At 48.1% G+C, this 19,666-nt stretch overlaps 1 protein-coding gene across 1 annotated transcript in view; it reads right to left on the bottom strand.

The window, feature by feature from the left end:
* The window catches only part of KPTN (kaptin, actin binding protein), a gene marked incomplete in the record, with an annotated part of 32,433 nt that extends 24,013 nt beyond the window's left edge, over positions 1-8,420 (bottom strand). The window contains 2 exon segments of the mRNA XM_073598696.1: positions 4,399-4,426; positions 8,147-8,420. Coding sequence (XP_073454797.1) covers positions 4,399-4,426; positions 8,147-8,378 — 260 coding nt within the window.
* Positions 8,421-19,666: the final 11,246 nt, after the last annotated feature.

Below are 19,666 nucleotides of genomic sequence, written 5' to 3'. Positions count from 1 at the left end.
TTGAGGATCTTTATCTCCTCAGATGGTAAAGCTGCCCATTCCTCTTGGCAAAAAGCCTCCAGTTCCTGTAAATTCTTGGGCTGTCTTGCATGAACTGCACGTCTGAGATCTCCCCAGAGTGGCTCAATGATACTGAGGTCAGGAGACTGAGATGGCCACTCCAGAACCTTCACTTTATTCTGCTGTAGCCAATGATAGGTTGACTTGGCATTGTGTTTTGGATCATTGTCATGTTGGAATGTCCAAGTACGTCCCATGTGCAGCTTCCTGGCTGATGGATGCAAATGTTCCTCCCAGTATTTTTTGATAACATACTGCATTCATCTTGCCGTCAATTTTGACCAAATTTCCTGTGCATTTGTAGCTCACACATCCCCAAAACATCCGCAATCCACCTCTGTGTTTCACAGTAGGAATGGTGTACCTTTCATCATAGGCCTTGTTGACTCCTCTCCAAATGTAACATTTATGGTTGTGGCCAAAAAGCTCAATTTTGGTCTCATCACTCCAAATGACTTTGTGCCAGAAGGTTTGCGGCTTATCTCTGTGCTGTTTGGCGTATTGTAATCGGGATACTTTGTGGCATTTGCGTAGTAATGGCTTTCTTCTGGCAACTCAACCATGCAGCTAGGGCTGAAACGATTAATCGATATTATCGATAATAATCGATAATGAAAATCGTTGTCAACGATTTTCATTATCGATTAGTTGGTCCGCACCTTCCTTCTGTCTGTCCGTTTTAAATCCTCCCTCCCTGTGTCCTCGGCGCCGCCATTTGTGACCAGGCACGTCTGCACCGCCGCACGTCCACGGCGCGCCTCTCCTCCTCCTTGCTGACGTCACCCCCCCCTGATCTTCTCAGCCCCGCCCGCTGCCTCGAGGGAACAGAGAAAAAAATCCTCCCTCCTGTGTCCTCGGCGCCGCCGTTTGTGACCAGGCACGTCCGCGGCGCACCTCTCCCCCTCCTCCTCTTTGCAGACGTCATCCCCACTGATCTCAGCCCTGCCGCTGCCTCGAGGGAACAGAGAGGCGAGGGCAAGAAGCGAGGAGAGCCGAGCTGCTCATTCATAGTGAAAGGTAGCAGCTAATAACACAGTAAAAACAGCACATTTTTATGACCGGGCACCATCCTAACAGTATTACTGGGGAGGGAGGGGGGGGGAATGCCCATATTGGTGTTCCTGGGAGGGAGGGGAATAGACATAGTGCCCCATTGGTGTTCCTGGGAGGGGGGGGAATAGTGCCCCATTGGTGTTCCTGGGGGGGGGGGGGGGGGGGATAGTGCCCCATTGGTGTTCCTGGGAGGGGGGGGGGATAATTCCCCATCATTGGTGTTCCGGGGGGTGGCTGCCTGGAGTAGTAGTTCCCCATCATTGTTTTCCTGGGTGGGAGGAGAATAGACATAGTGCCCCATTGGTGTTCCTGGAGGGGGGGGGGGAATAGTGCCCCATTGGTGTTCCTGGAGGGGTGGGGGATAGTGCCCCGTCACTGGTGACCCCGGGAGGAATAGCGCCCCGTCACTGGTGACCCCGGGAGGAATAGCGCCCCGTCATTGGTGACCCCGGGAGGAATAGCGCCCCGTCATTGGTGACCCCGGGAGGAATAGCGCCCCGTCATTGGTGACCCCGGGAGGAATAGCGCCCCGTCATTGGTGACCCCGGGAGGAATAGCGCCCCGTCATTGGTGACCCCGGGAGGAATAGCGCCCCGTCATTGGTGACCCCGGGAGGAATAGCGCCCCGTCATTGGTGACCCCGGGAGGAATAGCGCCCCGTCATTGGTGACCCCGGGAGGAATAGCGCCCCGTCATTGGTGACCCCGGGAGGATAGCGCCCCGTCATTGGTGTCCCCGGAGGAATAGCACCCCGTCATTGGTGTCCCCGGGAGGAATAGCGCCCCGTCATTGGTGTCCCCGGAGGAATAAAAAAAAATGGCACATTACGATCTTTTTAATGATTTTATCTGATTAATCAAAAAAATAATCGGCCGATTAATCGATTATGAAAATAATCGTTAGTTGCAGCCCTACATGCAGCCCATCTTTCTTCAAGTGCCTCCTTATTGTGCATCTTGAAACAGCCACACCACATGTTTCAGAGAGTCCTGTATTTCACCTGAAGTTATTTGTGGGTTTTTATTTGCATCCCGAACCAATTTCCTGGCAGGTGTGGCTGAAATTTAGTTGGTCTACCTGACCGTGGTTTGGTTTCAATAAAACCCCTTATTTTCCACTTCTTGATTAGAGTTTGAACACTGCTGATTGGCGTTCTCAAGTCCTTGGATATCTTTTTATATCCCTTTCCTGTTTATACAGTTCAACTAACTTTTTCCACAGATCCTTTGACAATTGTTTTGCTTTCCTTTGCTTTCCCCATGACTCAGAATCCAGAAACGTCAGTGCAGCACTGGATGAAAGCTGCAAGGGTTTGTCAGGTGTCCAGAAACTCATTAAACTTTTATACAAGTACACTAATTACAAGCAAACAGATCACAGGTGAGGATGGTTACATCTAATAGCCATTCATACCCCTTTGTGCCAACTTATGTGCATGTTATCAGGCCAAAATCACCAGGGTATGTAAACTTTTGATCAGGGTCATTTGGGTAGGTTCTGTTGCGATTATGATTATAAAAGAGTAAACACAGTTGATTTATAATAAACGGCTTCAGTCAAACACTAACCATGAGTGAAAGAAATGTTTGTTATTCATATTCTCTGAAAAATGGCCAAGAAATCATAAATTCTGCTAGGGTATGTAAACTTATGAGCACAACTGTACATATACACACTGTATATGTCTTTAAAAAGTAGACAAGGGTAAAACACTGTTTTTAAGTGGTTGTAAAGCCTTAGAGCCGGTTCACACAGGGGCGACTTGTCAGGCGACCTAGCCGCCTGACAAGTCGCCTCCCATTCTGTACAATGGAACCGTTCTAATAGGAGCGACGCAAGTCGCTCCGACTTAGAAAAAGGTTCCTGTACTACTTCGGGGGCGACTTGCATAGACTTCTATACAGAAGTCGTTTTGCAAGTCGCCGCGGAAGTCGTTTGCAGGTCGCCTCAGCAAGTCGTGCCGCCCCTGTGTGACCGGGGCTCAAAGTGTAAGTTCCACTTTACAGAAAAATCTTCAAGGTAAACTTACACAGGCCCCCCTCCTCTCTGCAGCCACGCGTCTTCTCCATAGCTGAGAGGACGGGCTATGCGGCTGATGATTGGTCGGCGCCATCCATGTGACGGCACTGACCAATTAGAATGTTCCAAAATGTCCCTCCTGACGAGGGACACTTTGGACATTCGGCTCAGGGAATTTCTATGCCCCGGACTCCTGGCACGGATATACTTCTGGGAGATTTCCTTTCATTTCCGCGATGGGACACAGAAAAGCAAAACAAAAACTGACAGATCTGCCCACCATTCCCTAATCTGGTCTTGTCTTCAGATCTCCTGTATTGTATGGTGCTGTAGGTGTAAGGGCTCTTTCACACGGAGAGTCCGTATGTCCGTTTTTCATCCTTCCGTTTTCGGATGAAAAACGGACATACATGTATCCCTATGGAGTGTCGGATGTCAGCGGTGACATGTCCGCTAACATCCGACCCGCTCCGATCCGAAAAGTGTAACAGAGGAAAACCCTACTTTTCCATCCGTTTTCGGATCGGACCGGGTGACAACGGACTCTACGGTCCGTCATCACCCGATCCCCCATAGGGGAGAGCGGCGCCCGACAGGTCCGTCGCTGCACAGTGTGCAGCGATGGACCTGTCATCTTCCTGCTCAGCGGGGATCGGCGGAGCGATCCCCGCTGAGCAAGCGGGTGTTCACGGGGCGGATCATCACTGATCCGCCCCGTGTGAAAGAGCCCTAAGAAGGGAGCTATGATAAGTGGAGTTGTACTTTTGTGTTTTAGACCCCTTTCAAACGGGAGGCATTTTTCAGGTGCTTTAGCGCTAAAAAAATAGCGCCTGAAAAAAGCCTCAGCCCGAGAGCTTTCACACTGGGGAGCTGCGCTGGCAGGACGTCACAAAATGTCCTGCAAGCAGCTTCTTTGCAGCGCTGTGGGAGTGGTGAATACACTGCTCTTCCACCGCTCCTGCCCATTGAAAACAATGGGGCAGCGGTCGCTTTGCACCCTTTTTTCAGCCACTAGCGAGGGTAAAAACTGCGCTGCTAGCGGCCCAAAGAGCTGGTAAAGCGGCGCTAAAAATAGCACCGCTTTACCGCACACGCCCGGGCGCTTTCAGTGTGAAAGGGCTCTTAGGGGGACAAAGTGAAAAGGCAGCTAAAAAAACATTCGGCCTTTCCTGCCATTCAGAGAATCCCAGCCTACAAAACAGTTTATACCACACCTTAATGAAAGTGATCCCCACAACCAGACGCGCTTGGAGGAGACTTGCTGAAGAATCGATGGAAACAATTTCAGCATCCACTGAAAAAAAAAAAAATATTGGAGGACAGACATCATGGTGTATTGGGGGGAGGACAGACATCATGGTGTATTGGGGGAGTTCACACTGCTGTGGGTGCAGGACAGGGTGGAAATCGCAGGCTGTACTGCACCCAAAACACATCAGACACGCCCACCATTAATTCTTAATGGCACCCCCATGCATCGGTAAACGCAGAGCTTTTGCACCGTGTGGTTTAGGAAAGGATCAGAGACTTTTTCCTGTGTTTCTGGCAGGTACAGCAACCCATTCAGATGACCAGCCTGCTGGGTCCATGTAAACCCAGCACATAGGGAATGCAGGAGTGTCACCCGCCCCCCCTCCTTTAGTGTGACCCCGACACAGGAACTCCTCTGATTAGGTCCCTTCTGGTCTGAGAAATAGATCATTGGAAGGGCTTTGTTACATTTGTTCAATAAGCGCAACTAAATACCTGTTGATCCTGCCAGAAATCTTGTCAGCTGATCACTTCCTGTGCTGACTCTTATCAGTTACGTTATTCTTAGCTAGGAGGACTACAGAACACCTCCCTGCTATGTCATGTAAATAACAAGAGGGGAGGGGCGAGGTGTTCTGCACCGCCCCCACCCGGTACATAGGCGAACTGCACCGCCCCACCCCTGTACATTGGCAAACTGCACCGCCCCCACCCTGTACATTGGCAAACTGCACCGCCCCCACCCTGTACATTGGCAAACTGCACCGCCCCCCACCCTGTACATTGGCAAACTGCACCGCCCCCACCCTGTACATTGGCAAACTGCACCGCCCCCACCCTGTACATTGGCAAACTGCACCGCCCCCACCCTGTACATTGGCAAACTGCACCGCCCCCACCCTGTACATTGCAAACTGCACCGCCCCCACCCTGTACATTGGCAAACTGCACCCCCCCCACCCTGTACATTGGCAAACTGCACCCCCCCCACCCTGTACATTCGCAAACTGCACCCCCCCCACCCTGTACATTCGCAAACTGCACCCCCCCCCACCCTATATATTGGCAAACTGCACCCCCCCACCCTATATATTGGCAAACTGCACCCCCCCCCCTATACATTGGCAAACTGCACCCCCCCCCCCTATACATTGGCAAACTGCACCCCCCCCCTATACATTGGCAAACTGCACCCCCCCCCCCCCTATACATTGGCAAACTGCACCCCCCCCCACCCTATACATTGGCAAACTGCACCCCCCCACCCTATACATTGGCAAACTGCACCCCCCCACCCTATATATTGGCAAACTGCACCCCCCCCACCCTATATATTGGCAAACTGCACCCCCCCCACCCTATATATTGGCAAACTGCACCCCCCCCCCACCCTATATATTGGCAAACTGCACCCCCCCCACCCTATATATTGGCAAACTGCACCCCCCCCCCCCACCCTATATATTGGCAAACTGCACCCCCCCCCCACCCTATATATTGGCAAACTGCACCCCCCCCCACCCTATATATTGGCAAACTGCACCCCCCCCCACCCTATATATTGGCAAACTGCACCCCCCCCACCCTATATATTGGCAAACTGCACCCCCCCCCCACCCTATATATTGGCAAACTGCACCCCCCCCCCACCCTATATATTGGCAAACTGCACCCCCCCCCACCCTATATATTGGCAAACTGCACCCCCCCCCACCCTATATATTGGCAAACTGCACCCCCCCCCACCCTATATATTGGCAAACTGCACCCCCCCCCACCCTATATATTGGCAAACTGCACCCCCCCCCACCCTATATATTGGCAAACTGCACCCCCCCACCCTATATATTGGCAAACTGCACCCCCCCACCCTATATATTGGCAAACTGCACCCCCCCACCCTATATATTGGCAAACTGCACCCCCCCACCCTATATATTGGCAAACTGCACCCCCCCACCCTATATATTGGCAAACTGCACCCCCCCACCCTATATATTGGCAAACTGCACCCCCCCACCCTATATATTGGCAAACTGCACCCCCCCACCCTATATATTGGCAAACTGCACCCCCCCACCCTATATATTGGCAAACTGCACCCCCCCACCCTATATATTGGCAAACTGCACCCCCCCACCCTATATATTGGCAAACTGCACCCCCCCACCCTATATATTGGCAAACTGCACCCCCCCACCCTATATATTGGCAAACTGCACCCCCCCACCCTATATATTGGCAAACTGCACCCCCCCACCCTATATATTGGCAAACTGCACCCCCCCACCCTATATATTGGCAAACTGCACCCCCCCACCCTATATATTGGCAAACTGCACCCCCCCACCCTATATATTGGCAAACTGCACCCCCCCACCCTATATATTGGCAAACTGCACCCCCCCACCCTATATATTGGCAAACTGCACCCCCCCACCCTATATATTGGCAAACTGCACCCCCCCACCCTATATATTGGCAAACTGCACCCCCCCACCCTATATATTGGCAAACTGCACCCCCCCACCCTATATATTGGCAAACTGCACCCCCCCACCCTATATATTGGCAAACTGCACCCCCCCACCCTATATATTGGCAAACTGCACCCCCCCACCCTATATATTGGCAAACTGCACCCCCCCACCCTATATATTGGCAAACTGCACCCCCCCACCCTATATATTGGCAAACTGCACCCCCCCACCCTATATATTGGCAAACTGCACCCCCCCCACCCTATATATTGGCAAACTGCACCCCCCCCACCCTATATATTGGCAAACTGCACCCCCCCCTATATATTGGCAAACTGCACCCCCCCCACCCTATATATTGGCAAACTGCACCCCCCCCCCCACCCTATATATTGGCAAACTGCACCCCCCCACCCTATATATTGGCAAACTGCACCCCCCCTATATATTGGCAAACTGCACCCCCCCTATATATTGGCAAACTGCACCCCCCCCATATATTGGCAAACTGCCCCTCCCCCCACCCGGTATATAGGTGAACTGCACCGCCCCCCCACCCGGTATATAGGTGAACTGCACCCCCCTATATATAGGTGAACTGCAACCCCCCCTATATATTGGCAAACTGCACCCCCCCCCTATATATTGGCAAACTGCACCCCCCTATATATTGGCAAACTGCACCCCCCTATATATTGGCAAACTGCACCCCCCCCTATATATTGGCGAACTGCACCCCCCCCTATATATTGGCGAACTGCACCCCCCCCCTATATATTGGCGAACTGCACCCCCCCCCTATATATTGGCGAACTGCACCCCCCCCCTATATATTGGCAAACTGCACCCCCCTATATATTGGCAAACTGCACCCCCCTATATATTGGCAAACTGCACCCCCCCCCTATATATTGGTGAACTGCACCCCCCCCCACCCTATATATTGGTGAACTGCACCCCCCCCCCCACCCTATATATTGGTGAACTGCACCGCCCCCTCACCCGGTATATAGGTGAACTGCACCCCCCCCTATATATTGGTGAACTGCACCCCCACCCTATATATTGGCGAACTGCACCGCCCCCCCCACCTGATATATAGGCGAACTGCACCGCCCCCCCCACCCGGTATATAGGCGAACTGCACCGCCCCCCCCACCCGGTATATAGGCGAACTGCACCACCCCCACCCGGTATATAGGTGAACTGCACCACCCCCACCCGGTATATAGGTGAACTGCACCACCCCCACCCGGTATATAGGTGAACTGCACTGCCCTCACCTGGTATATAGGTGAACTGCACCTCCCTGGCCCCGGCTCGCAGTCTCTCCCGGAGGTCCTGGTACTTGAAGTTGGTGACTTTTCCCTTCAGAGTGGCGGCCAGCAATTCATGCCCGCCAGGCCCGGGGCAGGGCAGCACCGACAGCCCGTACACATTGCTCTGAGACGGGAAACGGCTGAAAGTATCTTCTGTGAGCGGACAGCAAGCGGCAGACATGGCCGGAAGTGACATCGCCGGTAAACACAGCTGCCAGATACAAAGATGGCCGATCGGGGCTGCAAAGGGATGCCTGAGACTTTTCCCGCCTACTGCGCAGGCGCCGATTTCCAATCAATGAAGCGCGCTTTTTTAGGCTGGGAAGGAGCCGAGCGGTACACAGCTCCCCCTGCCGGACAATTTCACCGTGTAACCAGTCAGCACTTCTTAAAGTGACACTAAACGACACCCTTATTCTCCAAAAATAACTGCTTGCCCTCCGGAAGATTTACCCCCCTTACTGACCAGGCCATATTTTTTTGCTATACAGCACTGCGTTACTTTAACTTACAATTGCGGGGTCATACAATGCTGTATACATAAATTAAATGTATGATTTTTCCCCTATTTTTCATGAAATGTTTTTTTACTGTGTGTTTCTGCCTTCTTGGAAGTTCCTCCGATGAGCAATACTTGTTAGTTGTCATCTACACTGCTCTATGCACACTACAAATCCCACAGTCCATCTCTGGACCGAGCAAGAGAGGGTGGCTACATTCCTACATACAGTAGGACCATGGAGAATAAACGTTGTTACCCCCTTATAGAAGGTCAAGTCACAGCAGCAAAAAAAAAAAAAAAAAAAAAGATAGAAGGGACTTGAGAGTTAAGAATTCATATTTTAACCACTTCCGGACCGCCGCACGCCGATATACGTCCTTAGTTTGACGGGGGATGTCGTTGTTATGGCAGCAGGTAGCTGCCATAACCCCAGTATCCTCATGTTCGGCCGGCGGTCCGGTTTCTGATAAGAGTTGTCTCTGCGGCGGATTAGATCACTTTTATCGGCCGCGCTCCGGTGCCCTCCACCGCTTACCGGATCCGTCGGCGGCAGCGGAGGCAATGGGATCTTCACCCTTGCTAGGCATGGAGACGAGTGAGGGGAAGATGACCCCCACCCGTCTCCATACCAATGCAGGGCGGAAGATAGAGAAAGGAGCTACCCCCCAAAATAAACTGGGACTTTAACGGCAACAAAAGTACAAAGATATAAATATATTTTATTCGACAAAACGTGTATATACAAATATAGATATATATATTATTTTGGGGGGTAGCTCCTTTCTCTATTAACTGTTTTAAGGGATGTTGGCAATCATTTATGGGTGTGGTTGGATGTTCCTTTTTTATGTTTTAATGCAGGGCGGAAGCAATGTCAAAACGTCACTTCCGCCCACAGCTCTTAAAGGGCCATTTTTTTTAATTATTTTTTTTAATGACAATTTTTTTTTTATTGCATTTTAGTGTAAATATGAGATCTGAGGTCTTTTTGACCCCTGATCCCATATTTAAGAGGTCCTGTCATGCTTTTTTTCTATTACAAGAGATGTTTACATTACTTGTAATGGGAATAAAAGTGACACATTTTTTTTTAAAAAAACAGTGTAAAAATAAAAAATAAAAGGTAAAATAAATACGATTTTTTTTTTTTTTTTAAACACGCACCGTTCCGACGAGCTTGTGTGCAGAAGCAAACGCATACGTGAGTAGCGCCCGCATATGAAAACGGTGTTCAAACCACACATGTGAGGTATCACCATGGTCGGTAGAGCAAGAGCAATAATTATAGCCGTAGACCTCCTCTGTAACTTAAAACATGCAACCGGTAGAATTTTTTAAACGTCACCTATGGAGATTTTTAAAGGTTAAAAGTTTGTCGCCATTCCACGAGGGGGCGCAATTTTGAAGCATGACATGTTGGGTATCAATTTACTCGGCATAACATTATCTTTCACAATATAAAAAAAAAATTGGGCTAACTTTACTGTTGTCTTATTTTTTAATTCAAAAAAGTGTATTTTTTCCCCAAAAAAGTGTGCTTGTAAGAGCGCTGCGCAAATACGGTGTGACAGAAAGTATTGCAATGACCGCCATTTTATTCTCTAGGGTGTTATAAAAAAAAACGTATAATGTTTGGGGGTTCTAAGTAATTTTCTAGCAAAAAAAAATGTTTTTAACCACTTCAATACCAGGCACTTAGACACCTTCCCGCCCGGGCCAATTTTCAGCTTTGAGCGCTGTCGCAGTTTGAATGACAATTGCGCGGTCATGCTACACTGTACCCAAACAAATTTTTTTATCATTTTGTTCCCACAAATAGAGCTCTCTTTTGGTGGTATTTGATCACCTCTGCGGTTTTTATTTTTTGCGCAACAAATAAAAAAAGACCGAAAATCTCGAAAAAAAAAAACAAGTTTTCCTTTGTTTCTGTTAAAATTTTTTGTAAATAAGTACGTTTTCTCCTTCAATGACGGGCACTGATACGGCGGCACTGATGGGCACCGATGAGGTGGCACCAATGAGGTGGTACTGATGGGCACTGATGATGGGCACTGATAGGTGGCACTGGTATGCGGCACTGATGGGCACTCCTAGGCGGCACTGATGGGCACTCGTAGGTGGCATTGATTGGTACATATGGGTGGCACTGATGGGCACTGATAGGTGGGCACTGATGGGCACAGACAGGTGGCACCGATGGGCACAGATGGGCACTGACAGGCGGCACCGATGGGCAATGACAGGTGGCACTGATGACACTGATTGGTGTCACTGATAAAACTTATTGGTGGCATTGCTGGGCATAACTGAAACATAATGGTGCCAATCAGTGTCCATTTGTGGGCACTGATTGGCACAGATTGGGCACATTGGGCACATGTGGATGGCCATGGGGTACATACCTGGCCATCCACATGTTGCCCCTTCCCTGGTGGCCCTAGTAGCGATCCCTGGTGGTCCAGTGTGGTGATCTGAGGGGGGGCTGCGCTGATAAACAATCAGCGCAGACCCCCCCCTGTCAGGAGAACCGCCGATCGGCTCCCCTCTACTCGCGTCTGTCAGACGCGAGTGAGAAAAAGCCGATCAACGGCTCTTCCCATTGACAGTGTGATCAGCCGTGATTGGACACGGCTGATCACGTGGTAAAGAGCCTCCGATCGGTGGAGCGGTGTGTCAGGCTGACACACCGCTCCACCGATCGCCACGATGCGCGCCCCCGGGGGCACGCGGTGGCATGTTAATCTGCTGGACATCATATGACGCCCAGTCAGGATAATGGAACCACTTCCTGAACGTCAATCCGCTATAGGGTGGGCGGGAAGTGGTTAACCTGTAAACAACACATCTCATAAAGAGGCTCGATCCTTAAATGGTTATTATGCAGCCTGCACTTCGGAGATATCTGTATTCACCACCACTGTACAACACAATCAAATTTCCAATTGTTTCAGCTGTCTGCCCTGTACAGCCAAGGCCAAAATTTTTGAGAATGACACAAATATTAATTTTCACAAGGTCTGCTGCTTCAGTGTTTTTAGATCTTTTCATCAGATGTTACTATGGTATACTGAAGTATAATTACAAGCATTTCATAAATGTCAAAGGCTTTTATTGACCATTACCCTAAGTTTATGCAAAGAGTCAATATTTGCAGTGTTGATTCTTCTTTTTCAAGACCTCTGCAATTCACCCTGGAGTGCTGTCAATCTACTACTTCAGGGCCACATCCCGACTGATGGCAGCTCATTCTTGCATAATCAATGCTTGGAGTTTGACAGAATTTGTGGGGTTTTTTTGTTTACCCGCCTCTTGAGGATTGACCACAAGTTCTCAATGGGATTAAGGTCTGGGGAGTTTCCTGGCCATGGACCCAAAATTTTGATGTTTTCTTCCCCAAGCCACTTAGCACTTTTGCCTTATGGCAAGGTGCTCCATCATACTGGAAAAGGCATTGTTCCTCACCAAACTGTTCTTGGATGGTTGGGAGAAGATGCTCTCGGAGGATGTTTTTGTACCATTGTTTATTCATGTCTGTGTTCGTAGGAAAATTGTAAATGAGCCCACCCCCTTGGCTGTGATACAACCCCACACATGAATGGTCTCAGGATGCTTTACTGTTGGCATGACACAGGACTGATGGTAGCGATCACCCTTTTTTTCCTCCAGACAAGGTTTTTTCCGGATGCCCCAACAATTGGAAAGGGGATCAATAAGAGAAAATGACTTTACCCCAGTCCTCAGCAGTCCAATCCATGTACCTTTTGCAGAATATAAGTCTGTCCCTGATGTTTTTCCTGGAGAGAAGTGGCTTCTTTGCTGCCCTTCTTGACACCAGGCCATTTTTCAAAAGTCTTTGCCTCACTGTGCATGCAGATGTCCTCATACCTGCCTGCTGCCATTGCTGGGCAAGCTCTGCACTGGTGGTGCCCCGATCCCGCAGCTCAATCAACTGTAGGAGATGGTCCTAGCGCTTGCTGGACTTTCTTGGGCACCTCAAAGGTTTCTTCTCAAATGCAGTGGAAATGTTTTTTTATGGGATTAGGTTAATTTTCATGGCAAAGAGGAACTTTGCAATTAATTACTATTCATCTGATCACTCTTCATAACATTCTGGAGTATATGCAAATCGCCATCATAAAACTGAGGCAGCAGGACTTTGTGAAAATAAATATTTGTGTATATATAATAAATAAATATATATATATATATATATATATATATATATATATAGTATCTCACAAAAGTGAGTACACCCCTCACATCTTTGTAAATATTTTATTATATCTTTTCATGTGACAACACTGAAGAAATGACACTTTGCTACTATGTAAAGTAGTGAGTGTACAGCTTGTATAACAGTGTACATTTGCTGTCCCTTCAAAATAACTCACCACACAGCCATTTATGTCTAAACCGCTGGCAACAAAAGTGAGTATACCCCTAAGTTAAAATTTTCAAAATAACAACCCTCTCTGTTCTCCTCCCCCGACGTTTAGTCAGGCCTAGGGCAGCAGAAAACCTAAATACACCACTGGTTACAAGGTCTCAGGTGTGAATGGGGAGGTGCGTTAAATTTGGTGTTATAGCTCTCACTCTCTCATACTGGTCACTGGAAGTTCAACATGGCACCTCATGGCAAAGAACTCTCTGAGGATCTAAAAAAAAGAAATTGTTACTCTACATAAAGATGGCCTAGGCCAGGGATATGCAATTAGCGGACCTCCAGCTGTTGCAAAACTACAAGTCCCATCATGCTTCTGTCTCTGGGTGTCATGCTTGTGGCTGGCAGAGTCTTGCTATGCCTCATAGGACTGGTAGTTCTGCAACAGCTGAAGGTCCGCTAATTGCATATCCCTGGCCTAGGCTATAAGAAGTTTGCCAAGACTTTGAAACTGAGCTGCAGCACGGGGGCCAAGACCATACAGCTGTTTAACAGGACAGGTTCCACTCAGAGCAGGCCTTGCCATGATCGACCAAAGAAGTTGCGTGCACGTGCTCAATGTCATATACAGAGGTTGTCTTTGGGAAATAGATGTATGAGTGCTGCCAGCATTGCTGCAGAGTTTGAAGGGGTGGGGGGGTCAGCCTGTCAGTGCTCAGACCATACACCGCACACTGAATCAAATTGGTCTGCATGGCTGTCGTCCCAGAAGGAAGCCTCTTCTAAAGATGATGCACAAGAAAGCCCACAAACAGTTTGCTGAAGACAAGCAGACTAAGGACATGGATTACTGGAACCATATCCTGTGGTCTGATGAGACCAAGATAAACATATTTGGTTCAGATGGTGTAAAGCGTGAGTGACAGCAACCAGGTGAGGAGTACAAAGACAAGTGTGTCTTGCCTACAGTCAAGCATGGTGGTGGGAGTGTCATGGTCTGAGGCTGCATGAGTGCTGCCGGCACTGGGGAGCCACAGTTCATTGAGGGAACCATGAATGCCAACATGTACTGTGACATACTGAAGCAGAGAATTGTCCCCTCCCTTTGGAAACTGGGCCGCAGGGCAGTATTCCAACATGATAATGACCCCAAACACACCTCCAAGACGACCACTGCCTTGCTAAAGAAGCTGAGGGTAAAGGTGATGGACTGGCCAAGCATGTCTCCAGACCTAAACCCTATTGAGCATCTGTGGGGCATCCTCAAACAGAAGGTGGAGGAGCGCAAGGTCTCTAACATCCACCAGCTCTGTGATGTCCTCATGGAGGAGTGGAAGAGGACTCCAGTGGCAACCTGTGAAGCTCTGGTGAACTCCATGCCCAAGAGGGTTAAGGCAGTGCTGGAAAATAATGGTGGCCACACAAAATATGGAACTTTGGGCCCAATTTGGACATTTTCACTTAGGGGTGTACTCACTTTTGTTGCCAGCGGTTTAGACATTAATGGCTGTGTGTTAAGTTATTTGAGGGGACAGAAAATTTACACTGTTATACAAGCTGTACATGCACTACTTTACATTGTAGCAAAATGTCATTTCTTAAGTGTTGCCATTTGGCAGGTGTCAGTGGTTGGGGGTAGGTGGCTGTCAGTCTGAGGTGTAGATAGTTGGAGGTTGGCATCAAGTCTGGGTTATCAGTGGTCGGGGGTGGGTGTCAAGTCCTGAGTATCAGTGGTTGGGTACTGTAGGCAGGTGTCAGTCTTGGGTGCTGGTGGTTGAAGTTGGGTTGATGTCAGTCTGGGGTACAGGCACCATATTACTGGTGACAGCTAGAGATTCCCTCATTTTGGATTGATTTTCTCTCACTTCCTGTTTTCGCCCGTCAAGATGGGCATATCCCTGCGGCCAATAGAACTTCCAGTGTACACCAGCAGCCAGCAGGGCCCTACAAGTGTAATTTGTTTCTTGAACATGTCATTACACAAGGGAGAGAAAGGGATCCTTCATCCTCTCTAGCCTTTTTGACAGCCTGCACTACAGCATACTTTTTTGTATTTCAATCATTTTACAAACTCTGCGTTTGGGTGTTTGTTTATTATTTTCGCTAGTGTGCAGTGTCAGTAATTTCTTTGAAGTAGGATCTGCCCATAAGGACCCATTCTTTTGTTGTGGTAATGTGTGCATTACAATGATCTTTACAGGAATGCACGTTAACACACAATAATTGCATTGATATGACATGGTCCAAATGAAACTTGGAGTGCCACTCTAAGCTGAGACATAGATCTCCACGCCGGTTGCAGTGAAGGGAGCTGGTGTCAGTGCACCATTCAGAGGTGTAAGAGCATTGTCAAAGAGAAGATAGGGTGCCGATCACGAACCCAGTGCATTAGTATGTAGATGAATGTGGCCTCAGCCAGAGTCGCTCCAGCCACGTCCCCTTACATGTTTCGCCCGCTCATCAGGTGTTGATAATATGTTATCAAGCACCGGTGAGCAGGGGGGATACATGTCAGGGGGATGTGGCTGGAGCGATGCTGGCTAAGGCAACATTCATCTACATACTAATGCATTGGGTTGGTGAGTAATGCCCATTCTTTATGAGGTGCCTTTATTAATGGCACCCCAGAAAAGGAAGCAGAGTTGCTTCTTGCTCCCAGGACTGAGCTGCTGAAGAGCAAGCTTTTTTTTTTTTACTGAACTGACATTAGTGGTCAAGATGGACACTAGATGATTAGCCTTCCCAAGACTTATTATTCAGAGGACTATTAACCTTATCCTTGCCCCCCCGTTGCACCAAATAATTTTCTCTTAATGGCACCCCAACCTACCTTCCAATAGACATACATTGCAGTGTAACATATGGCAACCCACTAATGTACAATGTGCTGGAAAAAAAAAGGAATTTGAATCAACAATTTTAATGGTAGGTTTATTTTAACAGTGACAGACAAAATAACAAAACAAATGGAGAAAAATGCATTTAAAAAAAAAAAAATATATGAAGCGATTTGCATTGTATTTTCTGTCAAAGGGACATGACCGAAAAAGGTCTGCTGACCGGCATCCAATCAGCACACTCAGCCAATGGCTGAGAGCACTGACCGGAGTGTTCTGGTGGGGAGGGGGGGCCGTATCTCTATCAGAACACAATAGAACAGCAGGGGAGATAGCTGTACTAAAATCAGATTGTTAGTACAGATGCACCAACCTGAGCTGTCAGTTGTTTTGTTCAGCCAGCTGGGTTGAGCAGGAAAAAAAAACTAGCAGTGTGTACTAGGCTTAAGAAAGGTGGGCAACAATAAACAGGCCCAACAATAAAAAAGGGTCAACAGACTCAACTTTTGACTGCTGCACCTACCTTGCGACCTAAAGCTGCATCTGCAGAAGATTGGGCGCTCACTTGGTAAAGCGTGGAAATGGTATGAACAGAAGACCACGGAGAAAGAGCTGGACAACAGAGGCTTGATGTCGGAATGCCCAGGAAACTCCTACCGATCTGGTAGAGTAAGCATGTATTAGTGCAGGAGGTGCTTTGCACTTTAAACTCTGTTCATGCCGAGGCATTCCGCATTTTGCAGCAATTCAAGGAATCGCAGTAATGCCGCCCACAATACGGAGCCTTAGGTTGAGTTCACACTTGCTGCGGCCGCAGCTCACAGCAGGGGGTCCGGTGCGTCCCTGTTCACCGATTCATGTATGAATTTCTACCTGAATTTGCACCTGATTCAGGGCCAAAGACGCACAGGACCCTTTCCAAATGCAGACGTCGGTCGCTTCTGGAGTGTGTGTGAACCGGCTTCGTTGAGAGCTGGTCACACTCTCCTGTAATGTGAATTGGATGCAGAAAAACCCGCATAAAATTCGCATGAATGTGAACCAAACCTTGGAGGTTAAGCTCTTGAGAGTAGTTGTCTTCAAGCCATCAAGCTATGGTAGATTTTGAAGCAGGATATCCCTTGTGAGGTCCTGATGGTAGGACAAATGGAAGTCTGTCTTCATGATAGAAGCTGTAGCTTTGAGGAAGACTATGATGGCACATCCCGACAGTAAAAAAAAAAAAAAAAATTGTCCTTCAGTTGTTTTTGAAGCAGGGCCCGAGAGAAGGGACTATGGTTTTGTTGAGGTAGAACGCTGACACCAACTTAGAAAGAAAGAAGGGTCTTGGGCTCAAGACTACTGTATATCCTTGTGAAGAATGAGGAATAGCTTCTTAAAATGTTAAAACTTAGTTTTTTGTTTTTTTTAAATAACAAACGTTATTCTTACCTGCTCTGTACAGTGGTTTTGCACAGAGCAACTCCGATCCTATTCTTTTCAGGTTCCCCACCGATGCCCCTAGCTGCCCCGCCCCCCCCCCCCCAGCAGTGCACCCAGAGAAAGCCGCTTGCCCTGGGGGGCACCGCTGCATGTTCGTTCCTGAGCCGCTGCTCTATGTGTCCATAAGTCACATAGAGCCACAGCTCGGCCACGCCCCCGCTCTCTCCTCATTGGCTCACTAGTTGTGATTGACAGCAGTGGGAGTCAAAGGGCTCCCGCTGCTGTCTTAGCCAATTTAGAGGGAGAATCCCAGGACAGCCAAGGCTATCATGAACATCACTGGATCAGAGGGAGCTCAGGTAAGGATTGGGGGGGCGCAGCACACAGGTTTTTTACGAAGGTAAAAAATCTTCAGCCTTTAGAACCACTTTAATCCTAGAACACACTGAGTTTTTTTTTTTTCTTTTAACCCAGGGGGCTAAACAAAAAAAATGACAGCTCAGGTCGGAGCCGCTGTACTAACAATCCAATGTTAGTCCAGTGATCTCCTCTGCTGTTCTATTGTGTTCTGACAGGGGGACGAATTGTTGGACTTTCATTTTTGATTTTATTTGAAAGTGGCTGCAAATTAATCAGTTGAGCAGATCTACTATACTTTTTTTTCACATTCATTTTATTTTTTCTGTGGAGCATTGGTGTTAGTTAAGGATTAGATATAGTTAAGCTAAGAGAGTGAATTCTCCGTAAGGGAGAAGAGCTCAATCTCCTAAAGAGACTAGCAATAAAGGAAGACTCACAGAGTAGGGTTATAGAGGGGATAAGTCCTCAGTTTTTATCCAGTCATCTAAAGAAACCAACCTATAACCCAAGGTCGATGAAGATCAAGCCTATGCCCTCTACCGAAATAAACCACTGCTGCAGTAATGACTTAAAGAGACCCTTTCCCTAGTTTTTTTTTATTTTTCCTTTTTATTGTTCCTAAACCATGTTATGCAAATTTAGCTTTTGAATTATTTAATGTGACTAGAAAGCCTTTGAGTTGGTAATCAAACAAGCCCCATACCACTGCTAAGTGTTGCTGTCTAACACAAGGTAGCTGTCACTCCAGTGATGTGCTGCAGTAATCTCATGCATGGGTTCAGGCCATTGTGCCCTTACCGCTGCCACAGACAGTCCTGTTTGTGCGCTTTCGCATTCTGGGCTGCCAGATGACCCATCATAAGGCTGTGGTGGGAGCTGCTGTCAAAGACCAGTGACCCAGCAGCCATGATGGAGCAGGGGACAAGGATCAAACACTCCTAATCACGTAGGATACCAATGGAACTTCAAGTGACACTGTCATCACACAGTCATTTATACACCATAATATGCTTAATAAAACAAGAGGAAATATCTTTTCAACAGCCCAAGTCTTCAACCACCATTGCTTCACTGCAAGTTGTCCACACTACTAGGTGTGTGGAAGATCAGCTTCCCCACTGTTATGTCACAGGGGATAACAGGTATTTGACCCATTGTACCTGAATATTTGCAGTGGCAGGCTGTGGGACAGATAGGTATATTCCCTCTTCTTTCAACAGGTATATTATTGGATATACAGTCTACTTCCCAAAGACAACCTCTGGATATGACGCTGAGCACGTGCACTCAACTTCTTTAGTCAACCATGGTGAGGCCTGTTCTGATTGGAGCCTCTCCTGGCAAACCGCTGTATGGTCTTGGCCACCATGTTGCATCTCAGTTTCAGGGTCTTGGTAATATCCTTTTAGCCTAGGCCATCTTTATGTAGAGCAACAATTCTTTTTTTCAGATCCTCAGAGAGTTCTTTGCCATGAGTGCCATGTTGAACTTCCAGTGACCAGTATGAGAGAGTGAGAGCAATAACACCAAATTTAACACACCTGCTCCCAATTCACAACTGAGACCTTGTAATACTAATGCGCCACATGACGCTGGGGGGGAGGGGGGGAAATGGCTTTAATGTGCCCAATTTGGACATTTTCACTTAGGGGTGTACTCGCTTTTGTGAGATACTGCAAGTACCCCTGTATTGATAAGGTCACTTTAGAGTGTAATAGTGTCTATGCAGGGCAAAGCAACAGATATACTTTAACTGTGGTCTCCTTGCATACACTTGCCATCCTTTCTTTTTCCGATTGGGATCCGGGACTCCCGATTCCCAGTCACATGTTCAATGTGATGGCCTCCGATTGATCAGTCACTATAGACACAGTGTATCTTCCTCTCCATTCAGAGGAGAAAGATGTAAAAACAAACAAAAGTGTGTATGATTAAAAAAAGATAAAGAAAAAGAAAAAAATAGCTAGCTCAAGGTTTGATCT

Source organism: Aquarana catesbeiana, linkage group LG09, assembly GCF_042186555.1.
Source record: "Aquarana catesbeiana isolate 2022-GZ linkage group LG09, ASM4218655v1, whole genome shotgun sequence".
Classification (NCBI taxonomy): Eukaryota; Metazoa; Chordata; class Amphibia; order Anura; family Ranidae; genus Aquarana; species Aquarana catesbeiana.
Note: the sequence above shows the minus strand (reverse complement) of the source record. Positions and strands in the feature narration are given on the sequence as shown.